This window comes from Rhinatrema bivittatum, chromosome 4, assembly GCF_901001135.1.
Source record: "Rhinatrema bivittatum chromosome 4, aRhiBiv1.1, whole genome shotgun sequence".
Taxonomy (NCBI): domain Eukaryota; kingdom Metazoa; phylum Chordata; class Amphibia; order Gymnophiona; family Rhinatrematidae; genus Rhinatrema; species Rhinatrema bivittatum.
This window is the reverse complement of record NC_042618.1, coordinates 441,674,057-441,698,591: the sequence shown is the minus strand read 5'-3', so window position 1 is coordinate 441,698,591 and position 24,535 is coordinate 441,674,057. Positions and strand designations below refer to the sequence as shown.

The 24,535-nt window shown below is 44.1% G+C and overlaps 1 protein-coding gene across 9 annotated transcripts in view; it reads right to left on the bottom strand.

The window, feature by feature from the left end:
* The window catches only part of CCDC38 (coiled-coil domain containing 38), a 209,502-nt gene that overhangs the window by 56,230 nt on the left and 128,737 nt on the right, over positions 1 to 24,535 (bottom strand). For all 9 annotated transcript variants that reach the window (XM_029601566.1, XM_029601575.1, XM_029601574.1 and 6 more), the window contains exon 12: positions 14,657 to 14,808. In XM_029601566.1, coding sequence (XP_029457426.1) covers positions 14,657 to 14,808 — 152 coding nt within the window. The remainder of the gene's footprint in view (positions 1 to 14,656; positions 14,809 to 24,535) is intronic.

Sequence of the window (24,535 nt, the reverse complement as noted above, 5' to 3'; positions counted from 1 at the left end):
ATATAAAAAAATAAGTCAAACCCAAGTAAAAGAGACGGGTGACATCATCCGGAGGGGACGCCCCCGAGGTTCCCACCATGACGTGTACAAGGGTGGCCCATGCGCACGCGCGCCTGCCTAAGTAATTCCTGGAACAAGATGGTGGTCGGCAGCACTCACGCCGTCCCGGGAACGCCAGGCTGGTCGGCAGCGGCCACCATTCTTCCAATGGATGACAATGCAGCAAAGAAAGAGGTGAGGATTAGTGGTCGCAGCCATCAATAATATTAAGAGTCCTTATTTCCTCTATCTCCACTTATCTGCAAAAAATACCTTACCGAACGCCACTTCAATATGGTCTCCCAATTTGCATATAATTTATTTATTTATTTATTTATTTAGGTGTTTTATATACCATCGTTCCAAAATAAGATCACAACAATTTACAAAATCAGCATTCAGTTACTGGGTCAACAATCCCATTTTGTTTCATTGTTCAAAATCTAGGTCAATATAACAGCACATACGTTTTCTAGGTCATGTTTATACATAATCTAATTCTTCTGTATAGCAAATGGGTATTCTGAGTTGATACATCACATTAAGTACAAGGTAATTAGGATGCTTTGATGTACAGTTATAACCTATGTTTACCATTTGCTGATCCTTTTTTTATATTCAGTATGGGGCGGATTTTAAAAGAGTTACGCGCGTAACCCTTTTAAACCCCGCTCCTGTGTGCGCTGAGCCTATTTTGCATAGGCCCGGCGATGCGTGCAAGCCCCGGGACGCGCGTATGTCCCGGGGCTTGAAAAAAGGGGCGGGCAGTGGGGGGGGGCTGTCCGGGGGCGGGACCAAGGCCTCCTGCACAGCAGCCGGCGCGCGCAACCTATGCCTGCCTGGAGGCAGCCGTAAATTAAAAAAAATTAAGGTGGGGGGGATTTAGGTAGGGCTGGGGGCAGGTTAGATGGAGGGGAAGGTGGGGGGGGGGGGGGGGGGGGGGGCGGAATGAAAGTTCCCTCCAAGGCCGCTCCAATTTCGGGAATGGAGAAAGCCATCGGGGCTCTCCTAGGGCATGGCGAGGGCAAGGTGCACAAGTGTGTACCCCCTTGCATGCGCCGACCCCAGATTTTATAAGATGTGCGCGGCTTCGCGCGCATGTTATAAAATTGGGCGTAGATTTGTGCTCGCCGGGTTGCGCACACAAATCTACACCCGCACGTAGGTATGAAAATCTGGCCCTATACATTTAACATCTCTCAGTACTTATTGCTCAATTTGTTAGCGTATTCTAGGGTTTTGACAGTGATGTTATCATATTGGAGTTTTATGTTAGTTTATAAGCATTTCTAAAAAACCAAGTTTTCAGTTCCCTTTTGAAACTCTTTCTTTCTGTTATCTGGTGTAGAGATTCTGGAAGAGAGTTCCTTAGTTTAGGGCCAGCTATGGAAAACATTCTGTTTCTTATTTGTATTAGGTATGTGTTCCATGTTGTGGGCACCTTTAAAAGTTTTTTGTTTTGCGATCTTAGGGTTCTCTGCAGGTTGTATGTTTGAAGAGTCTCTCCTATTAAACATAGGTTAATGTTATTGATGATATAAAAAATTAGGGTGAATACTTTATAATTAATTCTGGATTGTACTGGAAGCCAGTGTAGTGCTATCAGTGAAGGGGTGATGTGGTTAAATTTCTTTGTCCCTAGCTGAGGCATTTTGTAATAGCTGTAATGGTTTTAGTAGTCCAGAGAGTGATCCTAGTAATAGGGAGTTGCAATAATCTATGTATGAAAATATTAAAGATTGTAAAACAGTGCGGAAGTCTTGTATTGTTAGCAATGGTTTCAGCCGATGCAGTATTCTCAGCTTAGAGTATACTGATTTGATTAGTTTGCTTATATGCTTTTTCACTGAAAAGGTCTCATCAATCTGTATTCCAAGGTCTCATACTTGATCTGAGGGTGTAATTTTAAAATTTCCTAGGTCTTATTAATATACATAGGGGCAAATAGCATATTACAAATAAAGTATGAAAACATACATACAGGGGTAGATCTTAAAAACATACGCGAGCGTGTACTTTTGTTCGCGCACCAGGCGCGAACAAAAGTACGCTGGATTTTATAAGATACGCGCGTAGCCGCGCGTATCTTATAAAATCCAGGGTCGGCGCGTGTAAGGGGGTGCACATTTGTGCAACCTGCTCGCGCCGAGCCCAGCGTGCGCTGCCTGTTCCCTCCAAGGCCGCTCCGATTTCGGAGCGGCCTCGGAGGGAACTTTCCTTCCACCCCCCCGCACCTTCCCTTCCCCTACCTAAACCCCCCCCCCCCACCTTTGTCGGCAAAGTTACGCCTGCTTTCAGCAGGCGTAACTTTGCGCGCGCCGGCCGGCAGCCCTGCTCCGTGTTCCGGTCCCGGGGGCTGGTCTGGAGGTCGCGGCCACGCCCCCGGAACACCCCCGGGCCGAAACCACGCCCGCGTCGCCACCCCCGAAACGCCGCATCACGCCCCTTTTACAAAGCCCCGGGACTTGCACGCGAGCAACGCGCCGGATTTACATGCGCAGGGCATTTAAAATCCGCCCCACAGTGTTCCCCCCCTCCCTCCATCATGCTATAGAAAAAAAAGTGGATAACCAGTCTGTTGAAACATCATAGAAGCTGGTTTGTCAACAGCAATAAAAATTGCAAAAAAAAAAAAAAAATTTCCTAGGTCTAAGGTTGGCGGTTTGATTAACATGGAATTGCGCCTTAACCACACGATTTCAGGTTTTTTTGGGGTCAGAGTTAGCTTCAGCTGAGATAGTTTTTGTTGTATTTCCTTCATGTAGGTGTACCGTGTCGAAACAGTTTTTTCAAAAGAATTGTTGACTGATATGTAGAATTGTATGTCGTCTGCATATAAGAATAAGTTAGTTCCTAGTTCCACAGAAATGACGATGTATTTTCAATTCCCAGAACTAATAAACGAGGAGGAGGTCTACTACTAATCATTGAAAAAAAATTCAAATGCAAACTGCTACCAACCATACCTCCAAGGAATCAAGAAATTGCAATTTTTGAAACTGACAAATTACAAATATGCCTTATTTATTGTCCACCAAACCTCCTTGAACTAAACATCTCCCCACTAATTGAATTCCTCACAATACACCTAAACACATCAAAACCTACCATCGTACTCGTAGATTTTAACCTCCACATGGACATCTACCCATTATCAAACACCTGCCAGACACTATATGATATGATAGCACTAGGATTTAATCTAATCACAGACAAGCCCACGCACAAAGCAGGACACTCCCTCGACCTGATATATATCAATTACAGCTGCATAGAACAAGTAAAAACAGATTATACACAAATTCCATGGTCAGATCATTTCCTCATCCAAACTACTATTAAACATCTTGGACCACAAGAAAAACAAATAAAAGAACCAACAGAATTTAAGTATCCTCCCCCATATAACATAGAAATACTAAAAAACAAATTAGAAGAAAAACTAACAGAATTTGACTATAAAGATTACAGCTCCGCAACAGCATGGTTGGAAACAACTAATAAACTAGCAGATGAAATAAACCCAATAAAATATATATGCATCAAAGAACCAAAACAATTAAATCCATGGTATAATGAAAAGATAAAAAAGGCAAGCGAAATCTTAGAAAAAAAGAAAAAGAATGGAGAAAAGTTAAAACAGAAAACTTAACTTAATTCAGAAAACATTTAGTTTACTACAAACAAGGTTACACTAAACTTAAGGTTCTCAGGAAACTAAAACCTTTACTAACACCTACAAACTTTAGAACAGTTCTTCAAGCTCTAATATTTGCTAGTACCGATTACTGCAACGCCCTGTTTTTGGGATTACCATACACAACTTTAAGACCACTTCAAATATTACAAAACTCTGCTGCAAGAATACTTACCGGTAAAAGGAAAAGAGATCACAGTACTGAAACTCTAGCAGAATTACACTGGCTACCCATTGAACACAGAGTACAATTCAAGACACTATGCACAATTCATAAATTAATCCATGACGAAAAAGCAGAATGGCTGAACACAGACCTCCGTGTACATGTCCCACAAAGAAACCTGAGATCAGCTAACAAAGCCCTCCTAACCATCCCTTCTGTGAGAACAGCAAGACTGACCCAAGTTAGAGAGCGGGCCTTATCCTTAGCAGGACCTATATTTTGGAACACCATGCCCCTAGAGATCAGACTACAGAGAAATTTCAAACTCTTTAAAAAAAAAGTTTAAAAACCTGCCTTTTTAAACAAGCATTTTACAAAGAGAACGGAGAAGAGCAAAGTAAATAAAGCAAGCAACAGAACATCAGCACATAGCAATTAGCTCAAAATGTGTGTTTTTATTTTTTTTTTATTTTAATATTCACCGTTAACTTTAAGGTAAAAATACAGTTCAAAAGAATCATACATGTAAACAATACTGTTACATGTATAATAGGACAAGATTTAGCACACTCACCAAATAGTCTTTATTGTGAATTTAAGTAACCGGAACTTTATGGCACTTTTTATAAAACGTATTACTCAACACAATTCTTAACAGTACTATATGTGCCACCCTGTAAACCGTTGTGATGGTATAGAACTTAACGACGGTATAGAAAAGACTTTAAATAAATAGTAATGTACATAGACGTAGCATATATATGTTGAATAGTGTAGCCGAGAAAGTGCAGACCACTGGGGGACACTTGTATCTATGTGAAGGTATCGGATATGCGATTGTCTAATATTAGGGGTGTGCATTCGTTTGCAACGTATTGGCAATCCGCAATGTATATGCCATATTCGTTGTATTCGTGGGGGTCACGAAATGTATGGCGAACCCCCACGAATACAACGTATCACTAACGAATAAACCCCCACCCTCCTGACCCCCCAAGACTTGCCAAAAGTCCCTGGTGGTCCAGTGGGGGTCCTGGAGTGATCTCCTGCACTTGGGCTGTCGGCTGCCCTACCATGTGACAGGGGCCGACCATTGGCACCGGTAGCCCCTGTGACATAGTAAGGGCAAAGGCTATCGGCGCCATTTTGAATACCAGCAGCTGACAGCCCGAGTGCAGATCACTCCAGGACCCCCGCTGGACCACCAGGGACTTTTGGTAAGTCTTGGGGGGGAAGGGGTCAGGAGGTTGGGGGGGGTGTTGTAGTTAATTAAATTTAAAGGGTTGGGATGGGGGTTTTTTTGGGAAACGAATTCATATGTAACTAATGAACGGATCGGGGTCCCCCAAGAACGGATGCAACAGATTTGGGTCTCGACGAATCCGAATACCAAATGGGACGAATCCGTCCCTGCGGCACATCCCTATCTAATATGACTTGGAATGATCTATCTGCTAGGAAGGAAGAGAACCAATCAATGACCTTTCCATTTATTCCAATTTTTCTCAGTTGATGATACAGCAGGATGTGGACTACGGTGTCGAAGGCTGCTGTGAGATCAATTAGTACCAAGATATAGGATTCGTCATTGTCAAATCCTTCTAGTACTAGGTCAGTTAAGGAAATTAGTAGGGTTTCTGTTGAGCGATCTTTTCTGAAACCGAATTGATTTGGGTAGAGAATATTATTGTCTCTTAAAAAGCTTTCTAATTGTGCTAGCACTGCTTTTTCTAGGACTTTAGCGATGAAAGGCAGGTTGGATATTGGTCGATAATTATCCCAATCATCAATTCTATCAGTTTTATTTTTTAGGATGGGTTTCATCACAGCTTGTTTTGCTCTATCTGGGAACACTCCTTCTGACAGTGAGTAGTTGATCATAGTTGTGATTATTGGAATTATTACGTTGTGTACTGTTTTCAGGGAACTTAAGGGAATTGGGTCCAGTAGATGGATGGCAGATTTAATTTTTGCAATTATTTGATTAGTTTCGAGTTTTGTGTTGAATGTGTTCCATTTTGCTTGCCCATATTTTTCTTCTTGTTCTATTGTTGGTAAGTTAGTGGAGAATTATGTTTTCAGCCTACTGATTTTGTGTAGTAGTGATGTGGCATATTCATTGCAGAAGTTCTTTGAAAATTGTGGTTATTTGAGATTGAAGTTGATGGGTCCTTGATGAGGTTTTTGACTGTTTTGAATAGTAATTTTGAGTTAAATATTACCTCATGAATCTGTTTAGCGTAATAGTCTTTTTTTGCTTTTTTGATTTGTTCATGGTACTTTGTTAATAGGGATTTGTATTTTTCTAGGGATTCCGTGGATTGGCATTTCCACCATTGCTTTTCAGATTTTCTCAAGGTTTGTTTAGTGTGTCTTAGTTCTTCATTATACCAAGGTTTCTTATGTTTAAAGGTGTTTTTTCTTTTTGGAACATTTTTTTCTGGACTGGGCATAAGGTAACAGCTATTTCATTGATATGATCATCCCAAGGAGTCAAAAGCTGAGGTGGTATTATCAAATTAACCTTCTCCCCACCTCTTGCTTCCTAATCCTCCCTAAAACCCAGCTCCTCCACTTCAGTCCCACCACACCAAATCCTACCCATCTCCCTTGATCCTCCCAGACTAAGTCTTCAGCAACAACAATTTTAAAGCCTCACTAAAGTTATACCTAGCTATCAGCTCCCAAGCTTCCCCCAGAAATGCATGTCACACCCTTAGTGACAACGCTACCTCCAATTTATCCCCTAGTTCAAGTTTCCCTGTAACATGCCAATACAGTACAGTGCGCTCCGACGGAGCGCACTGTTAGCCTCCTCTTGGACGCGCGTTTTCCCTTACCCCTTATTCAGTAAGGGGAGGAAAACGTGCGTCCAACCCGTGGCACCTAATAGCGCCCTCAACATGCAAATGCATGTTGAGAGCCCTATTAGGTATGCGCGCGGGATACAGAAAGTAAAATGTGCAGCCAAGCCGCACATTTTACTTTCAGAAATTAGCGCCGACCCAAAGGTCAGCGCTAATTTCTTCCAGCACCGGGAAAGTGCACAGAAAAGCAGTAAAAACTGCTTTTCTGTGCACCCTCCGACTTAATATCATGGTGATATTAAGTCGGAGGTCCCGAAGAGTAAAAAAAGTGAAAAAAAAAAAATTTGAATTCGGCCCGCGGCTGTCAGGCCGAAAACCGGACGCTCAATTTTGCCGGCGTCCGGTTTCTTAGCCCGTGGCTGTCAGCGGGCTCGAGAACTGACGCCGGCAAAATTGAGCGTCGGCTGTCAAACCTGCTGACAGCCACCACTCCTGTCAAAAAGGAGGCGCTAGGGACGTGCTAGTGTCCCTAGCGCCTCCTTTTGCTCGTTTTTACCGCCGGGCCTAATTTAAATACAGAATTGTGTGCGCCGGGAGAGCAGTTTGCCCACTCTCCCGCGGACTTTACTGTATCGGCCTGTAAGTTGTTTAAGTTATCCTCTAAATGCAAAACTACCCTCATGGTGTTAATACTCCTTCCTATATTTCATATAATCCCCAAGTTATTCCGTAAATTTCCTTAAGTTACTCTGTATGAACCTAGCCTCACTATAGCATTATGTTATTACTAAGTTTTCCATGTAAGAAATAAGCCCGAGGCTTATTTCACCTTCTGTTTACTGTAAACCAATGTGATATCTCTGATCTAATGTCGGTATACAAAAATAAATAAATAAATGAATGAATTTAAGACTGGTTATCTTATTTTTAATATCTTCAAGTATTTTAGGTTCTACCTTTTTTCTGTATGTGAATGATTGATTATTATGATTTATCTTATTCTCTTCTCTTGTTAATTACTTTTATTTATTGCTTCTGTTATACCCTTGTTTTATGTAAACCGATCCGATATGGTTTATTTACTATGAAGGTTGGTATAAAAAAGTGTTAAATAAATAAATAAATAAATTATATAATACTGTTTTCTGGGTGTTTGAGGAGGGATATTTCTGCTTGTATTAGTTGGTGGTCAGACCATGGTAGTATGCAGTGGGATGAATTGATTATGCAGTTTTTGTGATTGGCAAATATGAAGTCAAGGATGTGTCCTGCTTTTTGTGTTGATTTGGTTATAAATTGTGACCAGCCCATTGCTTCCATAATATATAGGAAAATTTAAATTGCTGTTGTTTTAGGTATGCTGTTCACATGTAGGCTAACGTTCCCTATTATTACTGAGGATTGTGACAATTTTGATTAGGGGTGAGCAGTCTTTTTGGAGTGTACCAAGTGGGCAATAACCAAAAAGCAAACCGGAAGATGGTCTATTGAAGCCAGAAGAAATGTAGAATAGACCAGTCGCCTTAGGTTAGAAGAACTTTATTTGCACAATTGTTGTTTATTGTGTACTTTTGAGAAACCAGCGCATTTTGCAAGCAGAGACACTTAGCAGAGATAAATAAATAAATAAATAAATAAATAAATAAATAGAGTGCCAGGTCCTAGCTGGTATAGCGTTTTATTGCAGATCGAGGATAGACCGCACGACGTATCTTGCAAGTATAGGGGTGTGCTGTATTGATTCAATAACACATACATCGACTGCCTGTTCAGCAATATCTTTATTGCTCTAGTCATCATTGAGTTCAATGCATCAAGTGATGCAGCTGTGTAAGTGAAACTTGGCCAGAGTTGGGCTTTTTTATCCCTGACAATTGTGCGAATAAAGTTCTTCTAACCTAAGGCGAATGGTCTATTCTACATTTCTTCTGCCAGGTGGGAAATAGACAGTACCTATATTTCATTGTGTTGATTTAAGTATCGCCACCTCGTATGAAGGGGTTGATCTCTATTTTGTAGGGTTTAAGTTTTAGTTCTTTTTTTCTGATTATTAAATTACCCCCACCTTTACATTTGTGTCTGGGGAAGAGAAAGATATCATAGTTGGGGTGGTCAATTTGATTTACGAGAACATTATCACTATCTTTTAGCCATGTTTCAGTAATGCAGAAGACAGTAGGTTTTGGTTCTTCTAGGAGATCATTTATCACTGGGGTTCTCTTTGTCAGTGATTGAATGTTTAGTAATGAGAGAGTAAACATTAGGCAAGAAGAGACCACAGAAGAGTTGTTGCTTATCTTGGGGTAGATCACCTTTGTGCTGTTTTTTAGTTTGTGATGGGAGGTTCTATGAAGATTTACATATATTCTTTGTCCTGTGATGGTTTTAATGAGGTAGGTAGGTTCATACTCTCATTCATTCTCTCACCTCAGTCTTTTAAATCCCACATGTCCAATCAAAATCCAAGTTTTTCAGAATGACACAGTGCACGTGACTATTACACCTGTTCTACATCATTAATTGCTTATGGACCTGACAGAACCACTAAAATGCTCATTATTATTTGGTGGACCTGATAGGTTTTGACAAGTTTCCTTGGTGAGGCCTCACCTGGAGTACTGTGCTCAGTTCTGGAGACAGTATCTCTGAAGGGACAAAGACAGAATGTAGACGGTCCAGAGAAAGGCAACCAAAAAGGTGGATGGTCTTCATCGAATGACTTATGAGGAGAGATTGAAGAATCTAAATATGTACACCCTGGAGGAAAGGAGGAGCAGAGGTGATATGATATAGACTTTCAGATACTTGAAAGGTTTTAATGATCCAAAGACAACGACAAACCTTTTCCGTTGGAAAAAAATCAGCAGAACCAGGGGTCACAATTTGAAGCTCCAGGAAGGAAGACCAAAATGCTCATTATTATTAACCAATATCAGGAATTATTTCTTCACAGAGAGGGTGGTGGATGCCTGGAACGCCCTTCCAGAGGAAGTGGTGAAGACCAAAACTGTGAAGGATTTCAAAGGGACATGGGATAAACACTGTGGATCCATAAAGTCTAGAGGATGTGAATGAAGAGAAGAGGCATGGGGGTGGCTTGCGGGAATGACAGCTACTACCTGGAGATTAATACCCTTATTCAATAAACATACACACGGTTAATGCGACTCCAACATTGCTCTATGCTTCAATGGCAAGAGGAAATGTGGAAAAAGGATTTGCATTCACAAAAAAGCAGGGTAGTAGCTTGCTTGTTGCGGTGGTTACTACCCCAAACCAAATAAGCCTGATACTTCACTTTCAATGCATATCCAGCATAGCTCTCTGCTTCAACAGCAGGGGGAATGAAGAAAAGAAAAGAGGATTTATATTCAGACAATATTGCGTTCATGCCTGTTCTCGCCCTCGCTCCACCCTCTCTACCTTAGAGGCGACTCCTCGCCATACTTCCTGGAATCCCCGGGCTGACCTGATGCTGCGGATCCGCCATGTTCCTGATGACGTAAGGGCGTGTGCGTGCGCTCCAGAGTTTGTACCGGCAAGGGTGCGAACCTCGGGGGCGTCCCCCCGTAGTGACGTCATCCGCTTCCAGTTTAAAAGGTCTTTACTTGCAGCTATGAATTGAGTTAGCAAGGGGTTTGATTGCGGGGATCATTCCGATCCGCTTCATCTTCCGCTGCTCTGCCTCCACCACCTTACCTAGGGGTACCCGCTCCTCGGGGGCCTCGCTCTCTCTTCTTGATTTCAGATTGCTAAGATGGGATCCGGTACTTGCTTCTCGAGGGCCTACGTCCCTGAATGTTCAGAAGACTCCTTACTACCTGGAAGCGATCGCAGACGTGAACACAGTGAGTTCTATTATAGATAGGAACCGGTACTCGCTCCACGAGGGCCTATGTTCCTAATCTCCGAAGACTCTCTTCAGTCTAAGACCTTATCGCAGGTACGGAGATCGTGAGTCATTATTATAAATTGCAGATTGGAACCGGTACTCGCTCCAAGAGGGCCCATGTTCCTAAATCCCTTCTCAACTGGCCTATGTTCCTAAAACCCTCCAAAGACTCTCTTCTATTCCAAAAGCCATCTCATACACAGATATTGTAGGGTAGATTTTAAAAAATTGCTCGATCGTGTACTTTTGTTTGCGCACCAGGCGCAAACAAAAGTACGCTGGATTTTATAAGATATGCGCGTGCAAGGGGGTGCACATTTGTACAACCTGCGCGCGCCGAGCCCAGTGCGCGCTGCCTGTTCCCTCCGAGGCCGCTCCGATTTCGGAGCGGCCTCGGAGGGAACTTTCCTTCGCCCTCCCCCCACCTTCCCCTCCCTTCCCCTACCTAACCCACCCCCCCGGCCCTATCTAAACCCCCCCCCTTACCTTTATCGCACGATTTACGCCTGCGAAAAGCAGATGTAAATCTGCGCGCGTCGGCCGGCTGCCCCATCCGTGTTCCGGTCCCGGGGGCTGGTCCGGAGGCTGCGGCCACGCCCACGGAATGCCCCCGGCCGAAACCACGCCCGTGTCGCCGCCCCCAAAACGCTGCGTCACGCCCCCGAAACGGCGCGTCATTCGGCCACGCCCCCTGACATGCCCCCTTCCGCCCCTTTTAAAAAACCCCGGGACTTACGAGCGTCCCGGGGCTCTGTGCGCGCAGGGCATTTAAAATCCGCCCCTGTGAGTTCTCATTCCAGACTGCATATAGGAACCAGCACTCGCCTACGGCTCCTGTTCCTGAATACTGAAGACTCTCTGCTGCATAGAGGCTATTACAGATATCTACAATTGTGAGTGTATCATCTACTACTGGTTATGTATCCAGCATATCCTGGCTACTCACCATCTGTAGTCTCTCTCTACAGCTCAGCAACCCAGAGACCGCAATTCCAGTATCAGAGGGACTTCAGCCCTGCTGGGCACATCAGCTCACTACTGCCACCACTGGTGGTTCTACTTCCAGTCTAATAAAGAACTATCTGTGTTTGTCTCCATATTCCAGCCTAGCCAGTGGTCCTTCTCAGGACATCCTCTTGAGGGTGCTGTCATCTGCCATCGGCCCAGGGATTCACCAATTACCTCACGTGTTCATTCCTTACACTACTAGAGCAGTATTATACGACTGCCACTCTGTGGGAAGCCAACCCACTACAGAACACTAACTCCGCCTACAGAGTATTACAATTGTTAGCTCTTCCCCTTGGCAGGGTGATCCATAACCAATTGCTAACTCCCTGATGGACTTATAACAGATTGAAAAATGCCTCCCCGTGGCGGGATAAGGTATTACAGATTCTAACTCTGCCCCTGGGGAGCAGTTCCTATAGATTGCTACTCCTAGCAGCAGGGATTGACAACAGATTGCTAACTCCTCCCTCTTCAGGAGGAGATTCATATCAGATTGCCAACTCCTCCCTCTACTGGAGAAACTCGATAACAGATTGCTAACTCCGAGCAGAAGATTTATAACAGACAACAACCAACAAGGACTGAATTGCACAGGCTGGGTAAACAAATAAGCGTGGGAGTAGCTTGCTTATTGCGGCAGTTACTACCCCTAACCAATTAAGCTAGATACTTCACTTAGATGCAGCTCCAGCACTGCTCTCTATATCAATGGCAGGGGTGGAAGGTAAATAGAACCAAAAAGTTACTAATAAGGGCCAAGAGTAACAGATAAGTATGAGAAAAAAATAAGTGTGAAAGCTTGCTGGGCAGACTGGATTGACCGATTGGTCTTCTTCTGCCGTCATTTCTATGTTACTCTATTTTAAAAATCTTGTCCAAGTCCACTCCTTAGCTTTACATACTTTTACATATATCACCTGCTTGGAATCTTTATTCTCCACCCTGGCCTGTGAGATGGGCAGCTAAGTCAAATAACTAAGGCCTAGATTCATCATTTTGCTATAAATTTCATGAAAATAGTGCCCATGATAAAAAAGGGGTGTGGTTAGGTTAATTTTCCTGGTAATTTTATATGCACAGTCATATGTACAAACAGCACAGTTACCATCAATGAAGACTGAATGTGATTTCGAGGGATGAAAGGTAAAAAGAAAAGTAGATTTGTACCACATTCTCTCTATCTACCGTCAAGCCTACCCCCATTCACCTCCCTCTCCACGAAAAATTCCTAACAGGAGGCAACCGAGTAGTTGACCTGTTGTGCAACTGACTCTCCCCCTCTCAACTGACCTCTGTTTTCTACCCTAAATCCTCTCGACCCCCTGTTAGTCGCATATGCTTCACCCCACTTTTTCTGCTCCATCCCCACGAGGATCCTTTATGACTCCATAGCTCTCCCTTGCTTTTATTTCTGCTCTTTCCTTTGTGTGCTCCGGGACCACTTCATATGACCCTTTTATGAAGTCTGCTCCCCTCCCCCGTCTTTATACCCCACCCTTGGCAACTGATTAAGAACGCTGTAAGAACGCCGTTTTTGATTAACCATAACTCTTAGTACCTTGTATTATAGTTGTCGTATACATTGTTATGCTCTTCAGCATGATACCCTGTATTATAATCACTCGCATTAATATATAGTTTTTGTTACTGTAGCTGTCTAAGATACCCATATATATAGTCCTGGTTCTTAATACATATATATCTCTTATATATATTTTGTTACATATCTTTCGATTGTTCTTTGTAAGGGCCATGCCCAAAAGTTTTTAGTTGTATGTAAACCGATACGATGTGCAAACGGCTATCGGTATAGAAAAAACTCTAAATAAATAAATAAACAAACAAATAAATAAATAAATTGTAGCTAGGTAGAGAGAGCATCAAGCTAGGTTGACAGTACATGGTACAAATCTACTTTTCATTTACCTTTCATCCCTCCAAATCACTTTCAGTCTTGACTGGTGGTCACTGTGCTGTTCGTACATATGACTGTGCATATAAAATTGGCCTCCAGAAACCACCCCCACCCCACCCTGAGTTCATAATGCCCCCTCTTAACAGTGGAATAAAAAGTTCAATTATAAGTGACCCTCCTCAGAGGTGCTCTCTTTCTTTCTCTCCCCTCTCGAAACGGGATTTGCATGCAACATTAACCAGTCCTCATTTTCATTAACCCCACCCAAACTCCTCCCACTTGAATAAAAATTTTTAATTTGCATATGCATTTCACAATGCGGTATTTATCACATGTGTTACAGAGTTATCGTGGGCGTTGGGGCCCTAATGCACGCGATAATACCCTAATGCATTTTGATAAATGACCCCCTAAAATCACTAGCAGTGTCCCGATTTCTCTAGATTCAGAATGGTCAGAGTGGTTAAATAAGAGCTGTTTTCAAAAGCTCTTAATACATTACTACTTCAGGAATGAAATACAAATCAGGACAAAAAAAGGAGGATATTAATGATTTGTTTTAATTACTAACTGAATTATTGAAAACATTTTTCCTAGAACAGTTGCTTTTAAAGGTCCCTTTAATCATATTTGTATATATATTAGATAGTCATTCTGCTCAGTATAGGGTGGATTTTAAAACATCTGTGTGCACGTCCATGTGGACGCGGTTTCTGGCACATGCACATGGATGCGCAATTTTATAACATGCGTGCGTCAGTGTGCGCATGTTATAAAATACGGTTCCTGCGTGCACATGCGTGCTGGATTTTAATGTCCGTGCGTGCAGGTGGGTGGCCTCCTTTGCACACGTGGGGGGGGGGGAATTTTAGAAAAATATGCACAATGACGCGATCAGCCGATTCCCAGTTCCCTCCCAATTAAGGATCAGACTGGGAGGGAACTTCCCTATACCCCCTTCCTACTCTGCCTCCTTTATCCCCTCTCTTCTGCGATCCCTAAAACCCCTTTTCCCTACCATTTTTTCCTGTATTTCATAACTTACTTCATCTAAATAGATAAAGTAAGTTCCGTGCGCCGGCTAGCTGCCGGTGCATGATGTTTAATGGGTTCTTTTTTTACAACCTACAGTTTGTTTTGCATGATCTGGCTTCTCTCTTTAATTTCCTCCAGATTTTCATGTGTTTCCTGACAGTTTAGTATGAGGGAGAGATTCTGTTCCTCCAGCTCTGTGAAGATATGAAGCAACTGTTGTGGATCTGTGAAGTAGATATCTGGTTCCTGAAAAAAAGGAAAGAATTTCTTTCACATGAACTGTGTAACATCAGACTCATTTTCCATGGTGTAATCTTCAGCCAAACACAAGATAGTATATGATCTCAAAAAAAGGACACACCTAGACACATAGGAGTACATTTTAAAACACAGCGCGCGCGCGAACAAAAGTACGCTGGATTTTATAAGATACGCGTGTAGCCGCGTGTATCTTATAAAATCCGGGGTCGGCGCGCACAAGGGGGTGCACATTTGTGCAACTTGCACGCGCCGAGCCCTGCGCGTGCTGCCCATTCCCTCCGAGGCCGCTCTGAAATCGGAGCGGCCTCGGAGGGAACTTTCCTTCCGCCTCCCCCCCCCCCTTCTCCTCCCTTCCCCTACCTAACCCACACCCCCCGGCCCTAAACCCCCCCCACCTCTATCGCACAAGTTACGCCTGCTAGAGGGAGGTGTAACTTTGCGCGCGCTGGGCCGGCTGCCGCACGCCGTGTTCCAGTCCGGGGGCTGGACCGGAGGCCGCGGCCACGCCCCTGGAACGCCCCCGGGCCAAAACCACGCCCGCGGTACCCGCCCCCGGATGACGCGCCGACCGCATCACGCCCCCCCGACACGCCCACCCCAAGAAAGCCCTGGGACTTACGCGCGTCCCGGGGCTTTGCGTGCGCCGGAAGCCTATGCAATATAGGCTCGGCGCACGCAGCGCCGTTTTAGAAGGGTTACGCGCGTACCCCTTTTAAAATCCGGCCCATGTTTCAGAAGCTTTAAGCAGGGACTTGATTTTTTTCCCTGCTAGAAATTATGTTTTTTTCTGGGGAAGTGGCATTTTACATTGTGTTTTTCTTCTTTTGCTGCTGCAACTGTCTTCATCCCAGATGTCACTCTCCTTTCTTATCTCTCTATTCCATCCAGCTGATTGACCTCCTTACCTGCTTCTGCCTCCTCTTCAGTCCTATTGGTATAAAGCACATTGCCAGCAGATGCCGGGAGACCCTGGGTCATCACATTTATTTTGACATTTTAGGGTGAATTTTCAAAGGGATGCTTGCATAAAAATTGAGACTTGCATGTGTGGCTGGGCCCTGCGCGCATTTTCAAAAAACTAGGCCACACACGTAAGTCCCGATACACGCACAAGTGTTGAAAAAGGGGCAGGCGGGGGGGGGGGGTCGGGGTGGAGGCCGGCCGTAACATCAGCCATTAGCCGCTGTCCCGGGGAAGGGGCTAGCAGTAAGTAAAAAAATAAAAAATTTTGGGTAGCTAGGTAGGGGTTAGGGGTCGGGGTGGAGAGGGGAAAGGGAAGGAAGATTAGGCAGGGGGGGTAGGGAAGTTCCCTCCCAGTCCGTTCCTTAATTGGAATAGACTGGGAGGGAACTGGGGGAGGCTCGATTGTGTTTCCCCTCGTAATTCACCCCCCCCCCCCAAGGCAGACATGGATTTTAAAATCCGGCGCGTGTGTGCATGCAGCCAATGGATTTTATAACATGCGCATGCATGTTATAAAATTGGCGCATCCATGTGTGTGCGCCAGGAACCACACGCAAATGGATGGTGCACGCGCTCCTTTTAAAATCTACCCCTTTTTATACCATCATTCCATATGAAGATCACAATGATTTACAAAATTAACATTCCTATTATAAATCAACAAATGGTTACAGTTTATGGAGTGGTATTCATAGACAGGAACTAGCATCAATCAAATGGGGTGTTCACATACATATTAACTAAAGATCTAAGATATAAGGCAAGTAGTACGGGAAATTAATCTGATAACAGTTTTTACATGATAGACAGTACATTGTATCGAGATTCTTACAGTTTCTCGTTAATTTATTGCTAATACCTCAATGGTCTAAACCACAATATTGAAGCGGGATGATGAAGAAGGCATGATGAAATTACTTCTTACCTGGTAATTTCCTTTCCTTAAATCCAGTCAGACTAGTCCAAATGAATGGGATATGGTCACCAACCAGAAAATGGAGACAGTGATCAATGGGCTCACTAATGTCACTCCTTATATGCATCGGTGCTGACACCAGCCTGCCAATATTTCTGTAACAAGCTAAACTGTAGACAACTTTTTAATTTAAACTCATCAATGAGAGAAACATTCTGATTCCTCTTTTTTTTTTTTTTTTTTTTAAACAAACCACAGACTTCCAGAACAACATGGAAGTTAAGACGTAAAAACCACAAAAACCAGGAAACACTCACCTGAAGTAATTTTACTTTCCTCTTCATTCAGTCAGACCAGTCCAAACAAATGGGATGTACCCAAGCTACTCTTGAATACGGTGGGATGCTGCCTCTGCTCCTTGCAAGATCGCTGAAGCAAAAGAAGTCTCTTTGCACTGAACATCCAAGCAGTAATGCTCAGAAAAGATGTGCAATGAAGACCAAGTCGCTGCCTTACAAATCTCCAAAGGAGATACCAAACACAATTCTGCCCAAGAGGTAGTTTGAGCTCTAATTGAATGAACTCAAACCTATTTAGGCAGGAAATCTCAGCATCCACATAGACCACTGTAATCACTTCCTTAATCCAATGGGCCATTTTTATCTTAATTGTTGCCTCACCCTTTTGAATTCCTCCATACAGAACAAAAAGATGATCTGATTTTCTGAAGGGCATAGTGACTTTGAGATATCTCAAAAGGATTCTGACATCCATGGCTTGAAGAATTTCACTATCCTCCACATCTGCACCCCTTCTGTACAAAGGCAAGGAAATTGCCCGATTGAGATGGAAACTGAAAACCACTTTGGAAGAAAGAATGGCACTCTCCATAGTTGTACCATGTCTTCTGTAATCTAAAGGAAATGTTCCTTGCAAGACAAAGCCTGCAGAACAAATAGCAACCAGAAAGACTGTCTTTAGGATAAGTAAGTTCAAGGAAATACCCTTTATTAGTGAAAACTGCGATCCCACTAGGAAAGACAACACCAAATTCAAATTCCCACAATGATAACAGGATCTTTAGCAGAGGTCTAACATATTCAACATCCCTCAAAAAATGAAGCACATCTGGATGTGAAGTCAAAGTCCTCCCATGAAAGCCCCCGTTATAGCATGCCAAGGCCGCAACCTGTACCATCAGGTGTTTATAGCCAAACCCTTAAAAAGACCTTCTTGCAAGAAATCCAGAATTAGTGGAACCAAAGCCTTCTGTGGTGTGCATGGTTGCTCAGAATACCAATCTTCAAAAACTCTTCAAATAAGTACATATGTCAGGAAAGTGGAAAACTTCTTAGCCATCAAAACAGTAGCCACTACTGCTTGGGAATATTCCTTCTTCATTAAACATGCACTTTCAAGGGCCAAGTTGTAAGATAAAATCAATCTGGAATGAAAGTTTCAGAGACCGTGCATCAGCCACATGAGATCCACATACCAAGGACGATGAAGTTAATCAGTAGAGATGTGAATCGTGTCCTCGATCGTCTTAACGATCGATTTCGGCTGGGAGGGGGAGGGAATCGTATTGTTGCCGTTTGGGGGGGTAAAATATCGTGAAAAATCGTAAAATCGTGAGCCGGCACATTAAAACCCCCTAAAACCCACCCCCGACCCTTTAAATTAAATCTCCCACCCTCCCGAACCCCCCCCAAATGACTTAAATAACCTGGGTGTCCAGCGGCGGTCCGGAACGGCAGCGGTCCGGAACGGGCTCCTGCTATTGAATCTTGTTGTCTTCAGCCGGCGCCATTTTCCAAAATGGCGCCGAAAAATGGCGGCGGCCATAGACCAACACGATTCCACGGCAGGAGGTCCTTCCGGACCCCCGCTGGACTTTTGGCAAGTCTTGTGGGGGTCAGGAGGCCCCCCCCAAGCTGGCCAAAAGTTCCTGGAGGTCCAGCGGGGGTCAGGGAGCGATTTCCCGCCGCGAATCGTTTTCCGTATGGAAAATGGCGCCGGCAGGAGATCGACTGCAGGAGGTCGTTCAGCGAGGGTTCCGGCGCCTCGCTGAACGACCTCCTGCAGTCGATCTCCTGCCGGCGCCATTTTCCGTACGGAAAACGATTCGCGGCAGGAAATCGCTCCCTGACCCCCGCTGGACCTCCAGGAACTTTTGGCCACCTCCCATTTTCTGATGGAAAGACAGTGAGAAACCATAAAATCATCAGAACCGTATACGAGAATTCCAGGACATACTTTACTTGGACGATATCCAGGACTCTCTAACTAGATGTAATCTAGGCCTATTGCCAATAAAACTTGGACTGATAGCCGCCTATCTCTGGGTGGCCCTAGAAGAATTGGATAGAACTAGAATTACTATCCTTACCTGCCATTTTGGAACAAAAGAAGATTAGCAAGAAAAGGTTCTTGATTTCTGAGTAATCAAAGCTCTGCTCTCTTTGAATGCTGAAATCCCAATATCTACTACAGGAGAAGAAGCTATGAGCTGAGACCATCACCCTATCCTTCGAGAGCACCTTGGAGTCCTCCCAAACTCAGCCATCTTCTCCAGCTCCTTTCCAAACAAGTGCTTCCCATTGATGGGGAGTTTCATTAAATTAGTCTTAGAGCCGTTTGAAGGTTGCTCTTGGGAAAGTTGACTATCCATCCCAACTCCTGCACTGAATGGCGAGGTAGTCATAATCTCAGAGACCTAGTGGAAGGAGGATAAGCAATATGATACTGTGATACCAGGGTACAAATTTTAGCAAAATTATCAAACTGATGGAGGAGTGGCACTATATATTAAAGAGAGCATTGAATCAAACAGGATAAAAGTTCTGCAAGAATCAAAATGCAATGTTAAATCATTATGGATAGAAATTACGGGTGAAAAGGGGAATAAAATAGCAGTGGGTGTCATCCACCTAGCCAAATGAACAGATAGAAAATGAAAAGCTAAAAGAAATTAGGGAAGCTAACACAATCAGCAGCACAGTAATAATGAGGGATTTCAATTACCCCAGTACTGACTGGATGAATGTCACATCAGGATATGCTAGATATGGAGCAGTTGGTACAAGAACCAACATGAGGGGAAACTATTTTAGACCTAGTCCTTAGTGGAACACAGGATTTGGTGCAAGGGTAACAGTGTTGAAGCTATTTAGCAATAGTAATCACATGATCAAATTTGACTTAATGACTAGGACGACACTAAAGAAATCTACTGTGGCAGCATTTAACTTTCAAAAAGATGACTATGATAAAATGAAAAAATGGTTATGAAAGAACTGAAAGGAGTAGCTGCAAAGGTTAAGAATTTACATCAGGCATAGTTGTTGGTTAAAAATACCATCTTGGAAGTCCAGACCAGATGTAGTCCATGCATTGGAAAAGGTGGAAGGAAGGCTAAATGACTACCAGCATGGTTAAAATGTGAGATGAGAGAGCCTGTAACAGGTAAAAGAACATCTATCAAGAAATGGAAAAGGGATTGAATGAAAAAAACAGGAAACAGCCTAAGCACTGACAAGTTAGATGCAAGACATTGAAAAGGAAAGTAAAGAGAGAATTAAAAAAGAAACTTGCCGTGGAAGCAAAAACTCCTAATAAAAACCTTTTCAGGTACATTTGAAGAAAAAAACCTTCAAGGGAGTAAGTTAGACCATTACATGATCAAGGGGTAAAGGGGGCATTTAGGGATGACAAAGACATAGCAGAGAGACTAAATTAATTCTATGCTTCAGTCTTCACTGAGGAGGATGTAAGAGATACTCATGCCAGAAATATTCAAAGACGGTGATTCAGAGGAACTGAAATATATCTCAGTGAACCTAGAAGATGTAGTAGAGTAAATTGATAAATTAAAGAGTAACAAATCACCTGGCCCAGAGTGCTGAAAGAACTGAAAAATGAAATAGCGAACCTGCTATTAGTAATTTGTACTATCATTAAAATGGTCTATGATACCTGAAAATTGGAGGGTTGCCAATGTAATGCCAGTTTTAAAAAAGGGATCCGGGGTGATCCAGGAAACTACAGACCAGTAAGTCTGATGTCTGTGTCAGGTAAAATAGTAGAAACTATCTTAAAGAACAAATTGTTGAACATATAGATAAGATAAGCATGGTTTAATGGGACAATGCCAAAATTAATTTAGCCATTCAGTGACTAATCTCGTACATTTTTTTTTTGAGGGCATAAACAAACATTTGGATAAAGGTGAGCTAGTTGATATGGCGATTCTGGATTTATAGAAAGCATTTGACAAAGTCCCTCATGAGCGACTTTTTAGGAAATTAAAAAGTCATGGGATGGGGGCATGTCATATTGTGAATTGGGAACTGGTTAAAAGACAGAAAACGCAGAGAAGGACTAAATGGCAAATTTTCACAATGGAGAAAAGTGAATAGTGGAGTGTCCCAAGGATCTGTTCTGTGACCACTGCTTTTTAATCTACCTTATAAATGGCCTGTGACCGACGGCCCGCAAATGCGCAGTAGAGACCAGCTCTACCGCGCATGTGCGGGCGAGCACGTCGCTCTGAGGCAGCTTCAGAAAGAAAAAAAATGGCGGCGTCCAGTGGCAGCAGCGGGCGGCGGCGGCGGTAGCGAGCGGCGGTGGTAGCGACGGCGGTAGCGGCGATGGCGGTAGCGAGCGGCGGCGGTAGCGGCGACAGCGGGCGGTAGCGAGGGAGGGAGAAGAGAGAGAGAGGGAGGGACGGACTGAGTGGGAGGGAGGGACGGAGAGAGAGAGTGGGAGGGAGTGACTGAGTGAGAGGGAGGGATTGAGTGGGAGGGAGGGATTGAGTGAGGGGGAGGGACTGAGTGAGAGGGAGGGAGTGGGACTGAGTGAGAGGGAGAGGGGGGACTGAGGGAGGGAGTGGGACTGGGAGAGAGAGGGAGGGAGTGGGACTGAGGGAGAGTGAGTGGGACTGAGTGAGTGAGAAGGGAGGGGGGAGGAGTGACTGAGTGGGAGGAGGGATTGAGTGAGGGGGAGGGACTGAGGGAGGGAGTGGGACTAAGTGGGAGGGAGGAGTGGGACTGAGGGAGAGGAGGGAGGGAGTTGGACTGAGGGAAGAGGACGGAGGGAGTGGGGACTGAGTGAGAGTGAGTGGGACTGAGTGAGTGAGAGGGAGGGAGAGAGGGGGGAGGGAGTGAGTGAGACTGAGTGGGAGGGAGGGACTGAGTGATAGGAGAGGGAGGGTGGGGAGGAGTGGGTGAGGGAGGGGGTGGTGAAGAGTGAGGGGAGAGAGAAAGAGGGGGAGGTGAGAGACAGAGGGATGTAGCCCGTTTTAACGGGCTTAACGGCTTGTATATTTATAAATGACCTGGAAATGGGAACGAGTGAGGTGATCAAATTTGCCGATGATACAAACTTTTTCAAAGTTGTTAAATTGCAAGAGGACTGTGAGAAATTGCATTATGCTGAAATCTGAAGTACCAGGCTAGTGGCCTCAAAGACTTGTTTAAGCAAGTAATTTATTTTCCTGTCCTGGGCATTCATAAGTGCTGCAGCACCCTCTACTGCAGGGCTGGCTAACTACTTAGTCTTTGAGAGCCATAAACAGGCCAGGTTTTTTGGATATCCACAATGAATATGCATGAGATAGATTTGAATACAATGGGGGCTATGCATGCAAATCTACCTCATACATGTTCATTGTGGATATCCTGAAAACCTGGCCTATTTGTGGCTCTTGAGGACTGGAGTTGGCCACCTCTGCTCTACTGCGAAAGTTATCCTCTTGGTCACTGAACTGACAAATGTCTAGGAAAACACAACTTCTCCTTCTGGACAGGATCCAAAAAATATAGTTTTGCAAGAGAACACTCATCCCTAAAATGAGCTTCAGGGGCTATCCACTCTAAATCAATGAGATCCTGCACAGCCTGGTGAAGTGGATGTTAAATTTCCTAAGGCTAACCATAATCGGGTCTGCCTCAGAAGTTACAGCATCCTCCCTTCTTTCATATGTAATATTCAAAGTGCACGACTGGGAAATCAGAGTTGCCAACTTATTTCTATGAAAGAGCCACAGCACAGAACCGTCCTCCCCTTCAAAAGTACACTCCCCTTCCTCTAAATCCTCCGCACTCATATCTTGTGGTAACTCCCTGAGACCATTAATAAAGTCATCAGAGGGGTAAAATTCATTTTCTCCTCCCTGTCTGTCCTCTTCTACTCTGGTGCACTTCATGCTCACAGAGAGAGACAGAAATTTTAGGGCATTAAAGGCGCCAGGGCAGGTCCATATGAGATCCCTTTGCCCCATACAAAATGCTTCCAGCCCCTTAAAAAAAAAACCTCACTAAAAATGGCTGCCCAAGAAAGAGAAGTCACATGTAAGGACAAGGAGGAGAACACAACTGCTGTCAACACAGGCCAAGTCCCTGGAGAACTCCCCTGTATCAAAATGCCATGTTCAAGGTTTGGGGGGGGGGGGGGGGGGGGGGGCACGAAAGTCTCCCTCATTGCCCCAAGGCTGTAAAATGGCCTCCTCCAGTAAGACAGAGCCGGCGGTAAAATTCCCTCTAGCAGCTATCCAGTCTGATCCTCCTCCCACACTCAGTTCAGTGCCTTTCAGATCCCATTTTGCCTTTGCACATTCGTAACAATACTGCAATCCTCCTGCTGGGCTGTACCTTCTTTCCACACTCTGAGTTGGCCGCCATTTTAGAAACCTCGCTGCATGTCTGTATAATCAAACACGGGATTACTCTGCCCTCCCCAAAATTCAAATTCAGGCAATTCACCACTGAAATCTTTCAGCTGGCTCCGATGCTCTGGAGAGGCCTCTGCTGCCAATAAGACCTGTTTGGGGTTTTTTTTACATTTTTATTTCCACTGCAGCACATCCAGCAGACTTTAAAGAAACAGTCACCAAATGTCAAGGGGAAACCAAAAAAGGCCAGAGGAGAAGGGCGGAGAGGGTAGATAGGGAGGGGGAAAGGAAGGAGAGGTCCAAAACTCCCAATCATCCTGGAAGCCCCTTGATCCTGATTCCCAGCACTGAGGGAGGGAGCCAAGGCTTTCTCCCCAGACTGATTCTATTTATCTTTATATTTTTTCCAGATTTTAAATCTAAATCTCAGGACCCCACTCAATTGATGGAAGATTACCAATTTTTTCCTACTCAGTTTATTAGACTGCAGTTCAAAAGACAGGATGATTACCCAGTCATCTGCTGGAAACAAAGAATACCAGCAGGCCTGATGCCAGCACAGAGACATATAAGGAGTGACATCAGCAAGCCTGCTGATCTCTCTTTCCTATCTTTTGGTCAATAAGCATAGTCCATTCATCTGCAGTGTTCTGACTGGTTGGAAAGGAAAAGAAAATTAGGTTCTTACCTTTGATAATTTTCGTTCCTGTAGTACCACGGATCAGTCCAGACTCCTGGGTTTGGCCCCCCCCCCCCCCCTCTAGCAGATGGAGACAGAAGTTTACAAACAAAAACTCCGCCTATATTTAGGCTGGTGCCACCTACAGTCTGGCAGTATTACTTAATGTCAGAGCAGGAAAATCACAAATCAAACTGGCTAACGAACCTTCTAACCAGGAGCAACACCACCAGTCCAACAGAATCCTCATTACCGGTTCTCAACGCCCAACTGGGAAAACGAACCCGAGATACCGATAACAGACAGAAAAGGAGCAAAATATCAAACAGACAGCAGCACGTACACTATGGCCTCTCCCGATAGTAGCACTTATCCGGGTGGGACTCTGGACTGATCCGTGGTACTACAGGAACGAAAATTATCAAAGGTAAGAACCTAATTTTCTTTTCCCTGTACGTACCCGGATCAGTCCAGACTCCTGGGA